General features: G+C 40.7%; 2 protein-coding genes across 2 annotated transcripts; one reads left to right on the top strand and one right to left on the bottom strand.

The window, feature by feature from the left end:
* Positions 1–326: 326 nt before the first annotated feature.
* Positions 327–8,811, top strand: LOC308399588 (putative polypeptide N-acetylgalactosaminyltransferase 8). The gene is made up of 11 exons (XM_080886944.1): positions 327–595; positions 912–1,155; positions 2,086–2,252; positions 2,875–3,058; positions 3,154–3,351; positions 3,814–3,928; positions 4,250–4,435; positions 4,561–4,698; positions 6,687–6,782; positions 6,858–7,025; positions 8,121–8,811. Exons 1-11 carry the CDS (start codon positions 403–405, stop codon positions 8,253–8,255), a joined length of 1,824 nt encoding a protein of 607 aa, XP_080743070.1. The 5' UTR covers positions 327–402; the 3' UTR covers positions 8,256–8,811.
* A 15-nt stretch (positions 8,812–8,826) lies between these two features.
* Positions 8,827–16,619, bottom strand: ada2b (adenosine deaminase 2b; the record flags this gene model as incomplete). Its single annotated transcript, XM_080886946.1, has 9 exons — positions 8,827–8,928; positions 9,624–9,826; positions 11,753–11,910; positions 12,011–12,119; positions 12,402–12,492; positions 14,928–15,055; positions 15,169–15,379; positions 15,472–15,691; positions 16,319–16,619. 9 exons carry the CDS (start codon positions 16,617–16,619, stop codon positions 8,841–8,843), a joined length of 1,509 nt encoding a protein of 502 aa, XP_080743072.1. The 3' UTR covers positions 8,827–8,840.
* Between the last annotated feature and the right edge of the window lie 391 nt (positions 16,620–17,010).

The following is a 17,010-nucleotide window of genomic DNA, read 5'->3' as shown; positions in this document are numbered from 1 at the left end:
AGACCAAACCCTAAATACTGACCTTTTCGATGTGTTTTTACTAAACAGGCTGGACTATAATGTTGCAGTGCCACAAGCAATTCAGTACTACTCTTTCAGCCCTGTTCCCCTTACATGCAGAGTCCTCCTCTTTTTCTACCCTCCCAGGTAAGTGCAGTTAATAGTACACACCTGCACCTCAGGTGTAATGTAGACAGCAGAGTGGAGAATAATGCATGTCTCCAGCACACACTTCTTTGAATATGATATAAATTTCAGGATATCAGATTACAGCTCTCGAGCAAGGGGTGGGGAGTAAAGGAAGGGAGAGCACACCTGAAGTAAAAGGCAGAGGAAATGTTTTCTCCACCTCTTTTCACTGTGAAGTAGAGGAGTGTACCTAGCATACACAGGAGCACCAGCATGAGAGCAAGCTGGATGAAAGCTTTGCTTACAGTCCTCATTGTGGCCTTCGCATTGCTATACCTCAGCTCTATTAAGAAGGAGGTCCACATTCATTCTGAGAGACTGCAGAGGGTCCATTACAATGACTCCATCAGGGGTCAGGGAATCGTCAAGAGGATGGAAAAGATGGAAACAGACATCAACAGGCTGCGTGAGTTAAAGTCTCAGTTTGGCAGCTGCTTATGTGTAAAGTCTGTACTTAGAGTTCAGTGAAGAAACAATGAAGGCTAGATCTGTTCATCTGAGGTGTTTCTCATCTGCTACACATGAGAATTTCTGAAGCGAAACAATTAAAGTAACAATTATTATACCCGCCTGCTTTACTACTCACTTATTTTCGCTTTTTAAGTCGACATTGCTAAAAAGTACCAAACTGCTCTTACCTGACTGTTACTGACTTGGTTTTCACAGACAAAAAACAAATTAGATGGACAATGCAAACACCATGTGGTCATTTCTGTCCGCAGTCAGTTTAATGAAAAAGCTTGAAAAGAGGGCACCAGCAGCTGAGAGGAAGGAAGAGGTGAAGGACAAGAGGAAGATGGTGAAGAAGCTGTACCCCAACTCTGATCTATTCAAGAAGTGGGGTGACGATCTGTCGGAGGAGGAGCAGAAGGAAGCCGAGCAGTTGTTTCAGAGATATGGATACAACGCCTTCCTCAGTGACAGGCTGCCCCTCAACAGAGAGATTCCCGACACCAGGCCTCCGAGGTGAGTGCAACACACGAATCCGAAAGGAAATCTAAAAACACACACCGAGCTGCTTTGTGTGTGTTTTTGAGATCGATCAGCAACAATGACATTTTATTGTCTTTGTTGTCTTAGCATGAATGCATATGAATTTAGTACATATACACACTCAATGGCCACATTATTAGGTACATGATTGCTAATGCAGATATGTAATCGGTCAGTCATTAAGGCATGTATACACGGTCAAGATTATCTTCTGCAATTAATCTTGACCCTGAGGAAAAAAGGTGATTTAACTGATGTTGGCTGTGGCATGTTTGTTGGTCTAAGTATCTCAGAAACTGCTGATCTTCTGTGATTTCCTTAAATGACCATCTCTTGGGTTTTCAGAGAATGGTCAGAAAAAGAGAAAATACCCAGTGAGCGCCAGTTATCTGGGAGAAAATCCTTTGTTTGGGTAAAAGGTGAGGCTATTTTGAGTGGAAAGCAAGGAAACGGTAACTCAAATAACCACTTGCTACAACCAAAGTATGCAGAAGAGCATCTTTGAAAGCAGAGCATGTTAAACCTTGAGGCAGATGGGCTACAACACCAGAAGACAATATTTGAATGAATTTTGCATCAAGAACAAGAAAGCATGCCTTTCATCAACATTATTAAAATTTAAACAACAGAGGCAACTTCACTATTGATGCTGACCGTGTCCATCTCTTCATGATCACAGCGTACCCGTCTTCTGATGGATGCTTCCAGCAGCATAACACACCATCAGATCCTGTATGCTGGTTTCTTTAACATGAAAATAAGTTGAAATGGCCTCCACAGTCGCCAGATGTCAATCCAGTAGACAACTTTGTAATGTGGAGTGAACTCTAAAGGATACAATTTCAACTTAAAAACATTTAATTTATTACTTCTTCAGGCTGCCTGCTATTTTTCTGCTCACAGGTGTGCTGTGAAAAATTATCCGAAGGATCTGCCGACCATCAGTGTTGTGTTAATCTATTTGGATGAAGCTCTTTCAATCATTAAAAGAGCCATACGCAGCATCGTGGACAAGACACCAGCTCGGCTGCTGCAAGAAATCATCCTGGTGGACGATCACAGCAGCAACGGTGAGTCAGCATGCTTCCAAAATAATTTTCATATCATTTTCAGACTGTGGTGGATATCCTATGTACACAGGGACGGTACTCAGATATCTGACAAATCTGAAACCAAGCGAGAAAGGAAGGCGCTCACCGCAGCTTTAGTTTATAATGCAAATGATGGCAGAAACTACATCCTTTTATTACAGGCAATAAAAGACATCAGTGTAAAATATGAGATGTAGTTTGAGTAGCAAAGGCTGCACTGAAATTGGACACGGTTGCTTGCGTTTGTGGGTTGGAACTGAAAACATATATCAGGGAGTGTAATGTGTAATTGCGATGTTGCTGTCCACTGACAAAAGAACTGATAATCCTAAATAAACACGACCACGTGTGTAGAGTACTCGGAGTAGCAGAGTGGCTTTTACAGGGATAGTACTCTGTATGTTATTTTTAATTACTATGAGTATGGCAAATAAAAAAAAAATCTTGTTTTATATTCAAAGAAGTGCCAAATCTATCAGCTGATTTGTGAAACAGTCTTTGAATTGTTTTTATTAACGATCAGAAAAAAAGTGATTGTTAGAGGCATGAGTAGATTTAATCTGCAGCTCATATTGCCGAAACAGTTCTTTATTTTCTGCAGAGGACTTAATGGAGAAGCTGGATGATTACATCAGCTTTATCCATGAGGAGCGTCCAGGCCTGGTGAAGAAAGTGCGGCACTCTGAGCAGCTGGGCCTCACCCAGGCCAGACTGTCGGGCTGGAAGGCAGCTGAGGGAGAGGTGATTGCAATCTTAGACGCTCACATAGAAGTCCACGTCCAATGGTTGGTTTAAGATCTGAGTGACTCTTTTCAGAGCTGTGGTGATAATCCTGTAATTGGCCCTCATGTTTCTTTTAAAACTGTTTGTGCGTGTCTAGGGCAGAGCCTTTACTGGCTCGGATTAAGGAGGACCGGACCGTTATACTGACGCCTGTTTTTGACAAGGTCAACTACGATGACCTGACACTGAGTTCCTACAATACTGCATCTCATGGCTTTGACTGGGCAATGTGGTGCATGTACGAGTCCTTCAGACCTGAGTGGTATGCCTTGGATGATGAGACGCAGCCTGGCAAGTAAGAGTCACATTTAAAGACATCACATTTTACGCATGAACTCCCAGCATGTCAGGACAACACAGTGTGGACGTTTCAGACTCTCCGCTGAACCACGGCTTAGAAAGCTATGAAGACTGTATACATGGAGCCAGTGTTGCCAAAACAAATATTCAAGGATAGTTGCTGACAAAATCTTTCGCATTAAGCAATCTGCAGAGTGTAACACAGCACCCATGTGGGTGTCTATAGGTTGCACAAAGAGCAGATTTAAGGTTTTTGCTGCTAGAATGAAAGCAGAACACCCTTGATCACACATCTTTTGTTTTTTGTTTTTTTTTTTCAATCCTTGGTTGCTTTGGTGTTTCAGGCTTTGCGGTCATAATTCTTTATAATTAGGTTTGCTTTGCTCTCTTAGTTTGAGTGCTGTATGGTAAGATTTTTTGCTTATTCAGTTTTTCCTTTGTTAAACGGTGTCACCAGGAGCCCCTCAGTCATGGGGATACTTGTGGCTGATCACAAGTTCTTCGGAGAGATTGGAAGCCTTGATGGTGGAATGAAAATATACGGTGGGGAAAATGTGGAGCTGGGCATCCGGGTAAGTACTGACTGGATCAAGTCCTACTGGAGACTTGGAGATTTGAAATATGTTAGTCTACCTACCTTTTATTTAGCCCCACCATATGTGCCTTTACACACTTCTTTTTGCAACCAGGCTCTGTGGCTTTAGGTGGTTTGCAACGTTATGGTTCCTAAATGCTTCCACTTTGTAATAATACCACTTGGATTTAAAGTCTTATACAAATACTGACTCCAATGTAACTTTATTTGGTTATATTTGTGATCAGTTTTAATGGGTAATCCTTTTTATATTAGTTGCATTAAAAGCCTCCAAACCTACTTTTATATGTTTTCACAGGTGTGGCTGTGTGGAGGAAGCATTGAAGTTGTGCCTTGCTCTAAAATTGCCCACATTGAACGAGCAGTAAAGCCTTACCTCCCAGACTTGAGTGTCATGATGAAGCGTAATGCACTGAGGGTAGCAGAGGTGTGGCTAGATGAATACAAATACAATGTCAACATTGCTTGGAATCTTCCCCTTGAGGTTAGAAGAGAGGGCACTTTCCGAGTTGCATTTAAGATCTAAATTGCACAGTTGTGTGCTCTGCAGGTTGAGTAATGGTGTGCGCACTCAAACATGTCTCTGTGGTCCTATTGTTTTTCCTACAGAACCATGGGATAGACATCGGAGATGTGTCGGAGAGAAAGAAGCTCAGAGAGAGGCTTAATTGTAAGCCCTTTAAGTGGTATTTAGACAATGTTTACCCCAAGCTGGACCCCCTGCATGACCTGCTCAGTTATGGAGCTGTAAGTCAAAAATAACTGTTTTGTCGGAATACATATGAGAGGTTGGATATTAAAGTGTGACCATAAAGTCTTTTTAACTCTTTAATTCTCATTAATAATTAATTAATTAATTTAAAGGGCCTCTCTGTGGAATGTTTTTAATGCTTTTCAAGGGGTTCCCCCCCCTATAAATGTATTACAGCTTTAAAAATTTCAAAATGAGACCTTCCCCAAGTTCTGAGGTTGCCTCCAATGTCCTACATGTGGACTTTTTTTTTTTTTCTTTTTTTTAAATGTAACGGTTGTATGATGGATTCTCTGCAAAAACAAATTGGTGTGATTTATGTGATGTTTATTATCCTAAATCACAGGCTTAAAGGCCTCTTTTCTGCTGCCCCATAACATCACCCAAAAAAAAAAAAAAAACAGATAACAATATCTGTGAGTCAAATTTAGCCACTTACTTGCTATGTTGGATTGTAGCAAAAGAACTGACCAGGACTGTCTTCTTTTAGCTATTTTGCTAGTGATAGACTGTGCAACATATTGTCGTGAGTGGTTGAGGTTAGCTGGGCCTCCAGTGGCGTAGTGGTTAACACATTTGTTTTCGCTGGTTTGTCTCAGCTGGAGAGACACGTCGTCTCCAGGGTTGTATTAGGGAGTCCATCAAATATGTGGCCAAATTTGACAACAGAAGCCAAAAGTAGTTTAGATACAAACTCTTTTGTCATACCTTCCCTAGACTGTATATAAAAGATGGATGTAGTTATTGTGATGGTTGCGAGGTTCTGTTAAAAAACCTCGACATGAGCAGTTTTGTTATCGCCATCTTTGTGTTAGGGTGGTAACAGTAAAGTAAACAGGGCTTGAAACTTGTGACTGAGACCATAAACGTGTTTACTGAGGTCACAGAGTGAAGGAGCCAGTTTTCAGACTCAGAAGCAAAATCCATCTTTTTTATACAGTCTGTGATTGAGGTCGCTTGCTAATAATACTAACTTCATAGCAATGAAAATGCTACATAGATAGTCTAAAATGGTTCCAGCACACTATTAATCATGATCTGTGGTGGTAGTTTTAGCCATAAATAAATTATTTAACATTACAAAGTAAATTTTTAGTTAATATTTAATTGAGGATGATGCAAGGCAAGCTTCTCTGCCTTGTCAAGTCAGCTTTGTTGGCTTTATAAAAGGACTCAGGCTTATGCGCTGGCCTCTAAGGAGTCATATGTGACATAAAATGCTTACAAGATGCAGCAGCAAGTTCAAATTCACACACATGTTAGTCCCTATTACACAATGAAGATCAGCACACAACATGGGCAGACGTCACCAGCAGCAAAGAACCTTTAAGCAGCTTTTGTTTTTTTTACGCTTATCATATTATTTTTTTTATTTGAAGACTTTCCTGGGGATACATCAAGGTTACAATAGATTCATTCACTGGAGAATATTATGTACTCTTACTTTGTTTTTATGCAGGGTGTGTTTCATAGTGAGAGCATCTGTAAAGCAAACTTTCCATGAATGCTCTCAAGGAACTCCCTCTTGGTGGTGCTTCTGCTAATATTTAATTGCACTGAATCTTGGTACAGTGACATTGCAGTATTAGCAAACTCCCCTTTCCCATCTTTTCTAATTGAGAATTAATTTAAAGTTAGTTTTGTTTTTGTTCCAGAGTCAATTTACTCATTTACTTAAAGGAAATACAGTGTTGGGAGTATTTTTATTGTAGTTTAGAAAAGATATTACAATACAAACACAATACTTCATGTTATAATTTGCCTCTTAATCCTTGTTTGGTTTGTGAATTTTGCCTCACTGACAAATACTTTTTGTTAGTTTTGCAAACTCATAATGTCGTTTCAGTTTGCATCTTTTTTATTTTTATATCAGTTAACTAAAATGTGTTTCTGCACCATAATAGCGTCTGGATTTGTCTGCTGGATACACATTGTGCTCTTTCTAATGAAAGCTGCTCCAGTTTATTTGTGCTTTTGTTGGCAGATGATAAATGATCTGAAGCCAGAACTCTGTGTTGACCAAGGCCCGATGCCAGGAAACACACCCATCTTGTATGGATGCCACTTCTATTCGACTCAAGTATGTTTAGATATTCAATGCTTACAAACAGGTGGTGATTTTGTTTTTGTAGGTAATTGTTGTTCTTTGATTTAGCACTGTTTTTATCGCTCTGATGGACAACTCTACATTGGCGGGATCAAATCTCATAAGTACAACAGCAACCGCTGTCTAGTGGACCCTTTCAGTGGTCTCTACCCGGGGCTGTATGACTGCAAAATAGCCAAACAGAAAGACTTTCACATGCTGTGGGATTTTAAACAGGTAAATATTTCAGTTTTTAAATATAGACTCAGTCAAACCTGAGGGAAGTTGCCACCCGACCCACTCTGAATCAGCTGATTTTTTTTTTAAAAAGCTTTTAAGCTTGTCCAGCCAAAGGACTGTTGAGCTTATGCTACACTAGGCATAAGCTCAACTAATGAAACTTGATCACCTAGTAGGTGATGTTTTGCAGTTTTTTTAACATGTTCATTGTGGTCCTCAGTTGCTCCCAAACACATTAAAAAAACAAACAAAAAACAAACAAACTTCACCCTCTGAGAAATAAAACAAGTCTGTATAATATTGATTAAGAATGCCTACAGTGCTGTGAGGCATCTAAATTTGATGAGACGCATTTGTTGGAGTCAACTAAATATCACGAGATTATAGCAGATTACTGGTAAATGGAGGAGGCCTCAGGGCAGAGAGGTCTGGGTGTCTCGGAGCAGACACATCCATACATCCAGTCCAGTGGATGTATGGATCATCATATTCAATGATACTGATGATCAATAGAGAAGTTTTTGCAGTTGATGTAAAATTAATTTGATGGTAGTCTGTTAACTTAGCTTAAATATGTTTTTCAGTCCTGAAAATCTTAGTTGGTTATTGGATATTCTTACGAAATATAAACATTGGGGGAAAAACCCCTAATTTCAACCAAGTATTAGACTTTGAGGGCCTGTACTGCAGACAATTTTCAAAGCATGAAGGTAAATTTACAAGGCAAATAACCTTGTGTTTATGTAGCACTTTTCTACTCTGCCTGAGCACTCGAAGTACTTTATACAACATGCCTCATTCACCCAGTCACACAGCACTTTTTCTATGCTTAAGTGCTTTCTATCTAACATTCACACTGATGGATGTATTCGAGAACCATTTGGGGTTGGTTCTGTACCTTCCCTAAGGATACTTTGGCATGCAGACTGGAGCAGCCAGGGCTCGAACCACCACCCTGCTGAGCCTTGCAAATATGGTGACGTTATTGTATAAATTAAAAAAAAAAAAAATCAGCCTAATCTGAGGTCACATGGAAGCCAGTCACAAATGTCTGGAGAAGAAAAGGAGACAATAAAATGTGTTTATTTGCAGGGAGGACCGATCCAGAACAGAAAAACAAAGCGATGTCTAGAAATTGCGAAGGATGACGTTGGCTTTTACCAACTCGTCGTCCAGCAGTGCACCGGTCAGAGCTGGAATATACAAAATCTCATCAAAGACCACTAAGAGACTGCTGGGCAGGTCTCAGAAGATAATGAGCTGTTTATTGCACAAAAAGTGAACCTCGTGTCAAAGAAAGATCGTTAGTTGTCTTTCGTTACATCATTATTTAAAAAAGAAACAAGGTTTCTGAAGTGAGTCACTGAAAAAGTGAAACTTTTTTTCTTCTACTTTTTGTATTTAAATTAGATGTATGTGCATCAACTACAAAGAAACATTTTATTTTTCTTGTTTGTTTTGAATAGAGAAATTTCCTTGTGAACAGTTCCCCTGTACATGTTTGGTATTATGAAGACAAAAGACTAGCTGTGCATGACAAACTTGACCAAACCTCCCCCCCACTGTCAGCTGGTCTCTTGTAAAGCTTCTTCGTGATCGCTCAAGGGGTGAAAAAGCTACTAAGACACTTACAGTACCAACCTGCCAATCCCGTCAAACTGTTAGTCTTACTGTTAACAGAGACTCCAATAGCCTTAATCTTTTTTTTTTAAAAATAAAGTCTGCTAAAGGCCTATGAATATTTACCTTTAGTGATATTACAAACATTCAGTCATTCATTCAAGTCAGTCAGGATCTAATATCACTCGGCTGTTATGAGTTGGCAGAAATGAAGGCGTCCCACTTTTTCTGCCACATGGCACGACCTGAATCCTTCAGATGAGCTGGGAGTGAGCTATACCTGCAGGCAGAAGAAGAAATATTTAGTGAGAAGAAACATACTGCAACAGGGCTTAAAACCAAAGGTTTTCTTAAAATAATATAAACATTCATGTTTTTTTTTAATGTGAAAATCATCTTGGAGAGATTTATAAGTTGCTTCAAAAATGCAATTCCAACATGAATATTATTGTTGTCCTGACAAATAAATAAGGACATTATCTGAACGCTTGGCTCAATTTTTTACTTTTAAATTTTACTAAACATGAGTAACTCTGTGTTAGCATAGTGCTGAACATCATATTGGAGGATACTGTTACTGATAGCATGAGTTTAGTCATCCTCGTGCACTTAAAAACTGGTATGCTCGTAATGCTGACTTTAACTAATTATATCTACATTTTCTAAGGAAAATGTTAAATTTAATGGAATCTGGTCAGATGAAATGTACTTTATTTAAATAAATAAACCTTTGATTTGATATATTTCCAGTGCATTCCTGAGAATTGTTCTTCATGTTTATTGAGAGGTGAGAATCATTGAGTGTATGTTGGACTGAAATTCATTCACTTGTATAATTTAATTCATGCTCATTCAAAGATAGTATGATGAAAACTGGCATCAGCTGTTGGCCACCACATTTTGAGCCCATCTTGTTTTCTTTGAAGGCTTAACGTTAAAACATGAATGAAAGAAATAAAGTGAAATTATTCTGACGTGATGGAGTTTGCAGCCAGTTCTTTGAGCGTGCCCAGGTTTGCTTTCAACCCTCCGATGCCCACGAATGCTTGATAGAAGTCATAGGAGAGGCCTGTGGTGCCAAACAGGGACGGGTCATCGGCACTGATGACCATCGGGTGACCCTCTGACATCAGCACAGTAGCAGGGTGGTTCCTCAGGTCTGAAACCAGCTTCAGCACCTGCAGGTCAGAGGTGAAACAAACTCAGGTAAGTTATGTATAAACACATGTACATACTGTGTGTATTTTACGATGGCAGTGCTAACAGGTCATTAATGTGATGTGTATATTTCTGTTCACTTTTATTTAAAATAATGTCCTCAATTCCTGACTTTTAGGCATTTAAGCTTCTTCAAAAACACCTGATAGATTTAGATAATCTTACAATTTTAAATCATGTTAATTTAATCGACATTTCTTGCCATTGTACCAGCTGACTTTTAGTGGTTGCAGTTTAAATTTCAATTTAATCAGGCTTAATGTTTGACACCGGTATTACCTTTTGTCTTTGGTAGCAAGATATCATTTATAAATTAAAGATTTTTATGACAAGTTAAAATTTTTCTTAGTTTTACATTTGTTCTTGACTTGGAAAGTTTATCAACCTACGTATGAGATGAGTTGTTTTTAACCATATTTCAGAAAGTGCTACAAAACTACTACCAAAGACCATACTGATGACTCATCCTGGAGGCCACAAAAGAACCCAGAACAACATCTAAAGAACTGCAGACCTCACTCTCCTCAGTTAAGGTCAGGTCACGCTAAGAAAGAGACTGTGCATCCATGGGAGACTTCCAAAGAGAAAACGAGCAAGTCCACGTCTAAATGTCAACAAACAAAAAAAACCCAATGTGAAGGATTTGGAGTGGCCTAGTCAAAGTCCGGACTTAATACGATTGAGGGGCTTTGGCATGATCATAAACCCTCCAGTGTGGCTGAGTTAAAGCAATTCTGCAAAGAAGAGTGAGCCAACATTCCTCCACAGCCATGTAAAAACACTCTTGTCAGTTATCGCAAACACTTGATTGCAGTTCTTGGTGCCAAAGGAGACACAAGTTATTAGGTTTCGGGGCAATTGGATAACTTTTCTCTTAATAAATGAAATCCTCATTGAAAAGATATTTAGAATTTACTTAGGTTATTTTTGTCTAATATTTAAAAGTGTGACAAATATGCAAAAAGGGGGCAAATGCTTTTTCACAGCCTTCTACAGGTATATCACTTTGCATTGCCCATAACATTAAAGGTGGTCTCTTCTTAAAGTTAGATTGTTTTATAGTGTTAATCCTACATCACGAAGAAGCTACAAATCACAGCAGTGTCTTCTGCTCTGGTAGCTTTAAAGGTATTCAGCGCAACACAGTCAAGCTGTGGGTCGGAGGTTGTGTCATCCAAATATTTCTGTGAAGGTTCTCAGTCATCCAGGTCATCGTAGTCTAAGGAGCTTGGAAAGAAAAGCGTCTGGACTTCTTTAAGTTGCTTGAAGACGTTTCACCTCTCATCCGAGAAGCTTCTTCAGTTCTAAGGGTCAAATGGTGGAGAGTCCCAGATTTAAACCCTGTGGGAGTTTCCCCCCAAAGAGGGAACAAAGGACCCCCTGATGATCCTCGACCTAATCACATGAGTCAAGATGTGAAAACGGGTGTGGGTCCCAAGAGCCAGGGTTTCGGGTGAGCTCATTGTGAAACCTGGCCCCACCCTATCATGTGGTTTGCTGAGGTCAGATGGCCCAGGCGCCTGGGAAGGGATCTCAAAACTGGATTATATATGGCAGACAGTTGGTGTCATAAACCACCGCCTCAGGAAACCACATGATAGGGTGGGGCCAGGTTTCACAATGAGCTCACCTGAAACCCTGGCTGATTGTGACCCACACCCGTTTTCACACCTTGGCTCAGGCAATTAGGTCGAGGATCATCAGGGGGTCCTTTGTTCCCTCTTTGGGGGGAAACTCCCACTGGTTTTAAATCTGGGACTCTCCACCATTTGACCCTTAGAACTGAAGAAGCTTCTCGGATGAGAGGTGAAACGTCTTCAAACAACTTAAAGAAGTCCAGACGCTTTTCTTTCCAAGCTCCTTAGACTGTCATGTAATGAGCTTACCTGGTTTGAGATGGGACAAAGCTCCACAGCCACATTTCTTTTCCTAGAAAGTTCTTTGGCAAGCGGATGGTGCGCTAAAGCGTAGCCGTGGCCAATGCGCATGGTGTTGAATAGAAGGGCATCAAGAATATTTTGATCTGTGTCTGTGCCTTCGTCATCTGTACACATAGATACAAATACAGCGTACAGTACATTTCAAAATAATTTTTCAAATCTTACTCATGGTATAATGAGCTTTATGCTTTTTGATCCCCCCACCTGTCTCCCCTGCATGAAAGAAGTACGGCAATCTGACACCAAGTTCAGCTGGCAGAGAGAGGGCCTCTCTGAAGAACCAAAGACTCTTCCCGCTGTCCTCCCGTCCAACCTGCAAACCATAAGGTTAACTAGTAATGCTACGCTAGGGTACACCCTGCAAGAGCTGACAGTCAGTCGTATGAAGAGAGACAGAAAGCCATTCATGCTCATATCTAAGGTGAATTAGGAGTTAACTTGAATTTCTTAGGATTGTAGGCACAATACAAGAAGAGCAGAAAAATCAGACAGACATGTAAATTCCACACCACATGGTCCCCAACAAGCAGATAAATGATCTCTGGACTCAGAGCTTATAAGAAGTTGAGGCTAAAGTACACGGGTCACTTCTTACCATGTCAAATCCTGCAACGACATCTGGGAAGTCCTTTTGCAGCTGAATGGCCTCTTTTACAGCAGCTTTGACCTCAGATATACTCAAAGCTCTGAAGAAAGGAACAACACACATAGATGACAGTACTTTCTAAGACTCACAAACAACAAAATGTTTAATTTTACATCAAGATATAGAAGTTAAGATGCCTGCCTGAGAAAAATCGGTTTCCAATGTTGAAAACAGGTGATAAACCTTATCAGCATTTAAGCGCAGGTTTTCCTAACAGAACTGTCCAGGAAAATAAACGGGGAACTTACAAGTAGATGGTCATAGCCGCTTACTCTAGTGGTACTTTGAGGCACATGCTGAATCTAAACCAGTAAAATTAAGACACATGCACATTTTAAGATTAAATTAAATGGTTACTTTAAAGTAAAATTTGACCTAAAAATGAATGTCTTAATAAAATTTTGTGGCAGTTGGTGCTATATTGAAAAAACAAAGTCAGCGTATCACCAAATCAGGAATCAGGTTTAATCCTTTTGGAGCCCCTGAGTATCTGTTCAAAGTTTAATATGTATATTTCATATGCACAGAAAAGAGCTAGTGTGCTGTCTCACAACTCATGAGGGTAAGTAGTAGCATAACTGTCTCTAAAAAGACTCATAGCTCCTTATCTCACTAGTTAAAAAGGAAAGGGGAGGGGTTCACCACTTGAAAAAAAGACTAGTGAAAGACTAAATGATCAAATATTCCAGTTGAAAAAAAAATAAAAAATGTGTAAATATTATTAAAAGATTCAGAGAATCCAGAGAAATCTCTGTATACAACGGATAAGGCCGAAAGCCTATCCTTGTCTCTCTGGGGGTAGTGCATCAACAACACTCATCACTGCTTCCACTGATCCAAAAGTCTATGATACAAGAAAAAGAAAACATTTATGAACAACATCCATAAACACAGCTGCCTTCTTTGAGCCCATGCTAATTTTAGATGGGCTAAAGGGGTGTAAAAACTGTGCTGCAGTCTGGATAATCTGAGCTTTTTTTGGAAATCACAAATGTGCCATCCTCTGGGCTGAAGAGGAAATGAACCATGTAACTACAGATCACTGTGGACCTAAAAAGCCTGCACTTTTGATACTTTTTTTTTTTTTTTACGTGTAATCCAACAGCATGCCACCAAGTCCAGGTTTGTAAATCTGCCTTAGCATCTTCTTTTGTCACACCAGCTATGGCCTGGGAGCTCCAAGTTCAACATCCTTTGTCTAATATATCCACTCCTCTGCACACGTCCAAGTCATCTCAGCCTAACCTAACTTTGTCTCTAAACCACTGAGCTGTCCCTCTAATGTACTTTAATCTTTGCCATCCTCGTCACTCCCAATGAAAATTGCCTCCTTCAGCTTGGTTTCCTGTCTCCTGCTTCTCTTTCACTATTGCTTCTATTCTTCTCACACTCTTTTAAACCTCTAATAGCATAGCTGACTTCAGGTATATGAACTAATCCACCTTCACTACATCTATGCCTTGTCCGCCTTCCACCTGTCTCACTGACTTTCATTCCTCTTCTTTGCAGTGCATACCTGCACCTCTCCAGGGTCTCTTCAAACTGTTCCCTACTGTCAAAACAGAGCACAATGTCATCTGGAAACATGCCTGACCTTACGTTAACCTGTCCTTCACCACTGCAAACAAGAAGGGGTTCAGAGCAGACCGCCGATGCAATCTCTCTCCAACCTTGAATATCTGTCACTCCTGAGTTCCACATACAGTGTCACAGGTCCTCTCTTGGCACTCATCATCTGCTTTCTTTACACCCACAAAGAAACAGTGAAGCTGACCTTCAGCCTGCACTTCTGCATCAACACTCCAAGCGTCCGTAGTGCTCTTTCTCAGGGTGAAGCCATACTGCTGCTCACTGATCGTCTTTTCTTAACCCAGCTTCAACAGTTCTAGCGGGATAAAGCTTTTACAATACCAAACATTTATCCCTGTATTTAGTTCAATTCACTTTTCTTTATCTAGCACCAAATGACAACAGCCTGCCTCAAGGTTCTTTATTTTGTAAGATGAAGACCCTGAAATAATATAGAGACACCCCCAACAATCAATTGAGCCTCTATGAGTTATATACGGAAGAGGATTAGGGCCACTGGGGAAAAAAGGTGGGCACGTCTTTTTTTTTTCTTCTTTTCCAGAACTCTGAGAAAAAAGTCAGAATTCTGACTTTAAGAAGGAAAAAAAAAAGTCATGCCCACTTTTTTTTCTCCCAGTGGCCCTAATCCTCTTCCGTAGCAATCACTGGGTGACAATAGGAAGGAAAAACTCTTTAACAGGAAGATACCCCTGGCAGGACCAGGCTCAGGGACAGGCAGCCCAGATTGGGGGTCAAGGGAGGAAAACAAGACACAGAAAAGGCATACATAGGCTCTGTGAACTTTTCCACAATGAAGCTAATAATTTGTGGAGTGCTTAGACAGCCTTGGTTGTCACTTGAAATGGAGTGTAATTTGAGAGAAGCCCTCTCTACGATATATTTTACCTGTGGACAGAAATTATGATACGAGCCCCGAGAAAGTCTGGATGGTCTCCAATAAATTTCTTTGTAACCTCTTGAAATGTTTTCAGAGTCCAGAACTTATCGTGAATAGTTCCATCGAGCTCGTATGTCTGCAACACAGAAAGGTTTCAGTTAGAAAAGCAGAAATGTCGGATATACTGCTGCTGTAGCTGTTTAGCACAGGCTGACGCTGCAAGGATCAGGTGTAAACAAACAAACAAACCCTTGAGAGACCGCTCCTCAGTTCCAGATACAGGATGTTGTCGCGGTGAAGCTCCTCTAGGCCTTTATAAAAATAATCCTTCAGGACTGGAGCATGGGTGACTAAGCCCGCAGATGCGATGAAGGCTTTCTCAAACTTCCCCCACACAACGTCTTGGCTTGGGTATTGACCATCTGGATCCTCGGTGACCAGAGTGAGGTGCTGCATTAAACTGTAAACCACCCAAAAACGACCTTTCAGTGTTAAGTTCTCCCACTACAGCTTGACTTTACATGTTCAGGAGAGGGTTAGAGGTTAACTAACCTGTTATCAAAGCCAGTAGGATCTCCTATTTTGGCTCTCAAGGTCTCGAGCAGTTGCCAGTAGAAGCAGTCCCAGCGTGGAAAGGGCTGGCGAGCTGAGAACTGGAAGCGGACAGAGTTGTCCCAAGTGAAGCAGATGTAGCAGTTAGGTCTGTAGGTGACGTTTTTCACCAGCCACTCAACACTGACCAGAGAGGAGCTGTGGATGTGGAGGGCTGCGCCTGTCACCCAAACAGCAAGATGTAACCTCAAACTTAGGCAAATACTGAAAGTAATCATTGATGACTTGTAAGACAGGCCCTAGGGTTCAGGAATATTAAAGGCCTCCCACACCTGATAAATCTAAGAAAAACTAAACAACCTCACAGTTTCTAGGGATTTTGTTTAATATTTTTCAGTCTCTGTCTGCTCATCTTTGCTTTTCTGAAAACATCTAGTGGATTAGACATCAAGCACCACATCTGCATTCCTCTTAATTTTTTCCCCAAATCATATTTTTTTTCTCTCCATTGCTAATACATACAGCTTTTACAGCACACTACAGTATATGAAATATCAGAGAAAGCAGCCTGGGCGTGCTGCGCAGCTGTGACGTAAAGGGGACCAGAAATATGACTTTTGAGAATTGCTGCAGTGCTTTACCTTTTTGTTCTTTCTCTGCCAAAATCTAATCACTTTATCCTTGAGTCCACATTTAGGATTAACCTGAGGTCACAATGACCATGACCTTTGAATGCCAAAATAAACAATAACAGCATTAGGTTTGGTTGGGTCCCCTTGACCTTCTAAGCTCCTGCATCTGTTTCTGGTGGACTGATGCAGTAGGCCAGACAAAGCTTTAACATCACCTTTAGGCATCTTTTGCAGCAGTTTGAAGACTGGGCTCTTTTCAATGAGAGGTTTTGCTTTGAAGAAATGCAAAGCAGGAGGAAAAGGTGTGGCAGACATCTCTTGCTCCTTCAATCGATGGAGGTAAGCGTCCAGCTTCTGCTCGGCCGCTGTCAGCACCACTTGTCCTCCCGTTTGCCTGGATGCCTCCTGACGCATCAGCAGGTCCCTCTGAGCGGGGTCAGGCATCCCTTCAGTCACCCTCACAAACCACAGAAGGGGCACATAAGTGACCACAGCCCAGAGGAATGAGATCACCATGTCCTTGTGTGCCACCGGAGGGTGCTGTATCCCTACTAGAACAACATGTTCTCACTTTTGAAAGGAGCAGGCTGTATTTGGTGCTGGAAATGAGAAGATACTCCATGAAAGACATGAATACTGTCGTTTAAAGGAGAAGTTTTTGTAGCTTTGATAGTAACTGAATAAATTTCAAGCTTGTTACAAGTTCTTTAGGATTATAACATGCTCACACAGTGCTGACAGATTCTAGGGTGAAGCCGCACTCAACTGATTTATTTTGAGACATGCTCAATAATCCAGGTAAGCAAATCCCAGAAAATTGATTCTGTTAATCCTGATGCTGAGAACGCTGTATCCAGATGAACAAATTCAACTTTCTAGCATAACCGTTTTACTTTCTGGACCACAT

Source organism: Rhamphochromis sp. 'chilingali' (genome assembly GCF_963969265.1).
Source record: "Rhamphochromis sp. 'chilingali' genome assembly, chromosome: 7".
Lineage (NCBI taxonomy): Eukaryota > Metazoa > Chordata > Actinopteri > Cichliformes > Cichlidae > Rhamphochromis > Rhamphochromis sp. 'chilingali'.
This window is presented reverse-complemented; position numbering and strand designations above follow the sequence as displayed.

Excerpts from the sequence above, each read along its gene's own strand:
- LOC308399588 (XM_080886944.1), top strand. The coding sequence starts at position 403 with ATGAGAGCAAGCTGGATGAAAGCTTTGCTTACAGTCCTCATTGTGGCC. Across the intron at positions 596-911 it reads AACAGACATCAACAGGCTGC|TCAGTTTAATGAAAAAGCTT; the intron begins GTGAGTTAAAGT and ends TTCTGTCCGCAG. Across the intron at positions 3,059-3,153 it reads ATAGAAGTCCACGTCCAATG|GGCAGAGCCTTTACTGGCTC; the intron begins GTTGGTTTAAGA and ends GTGCGTGTCTAG.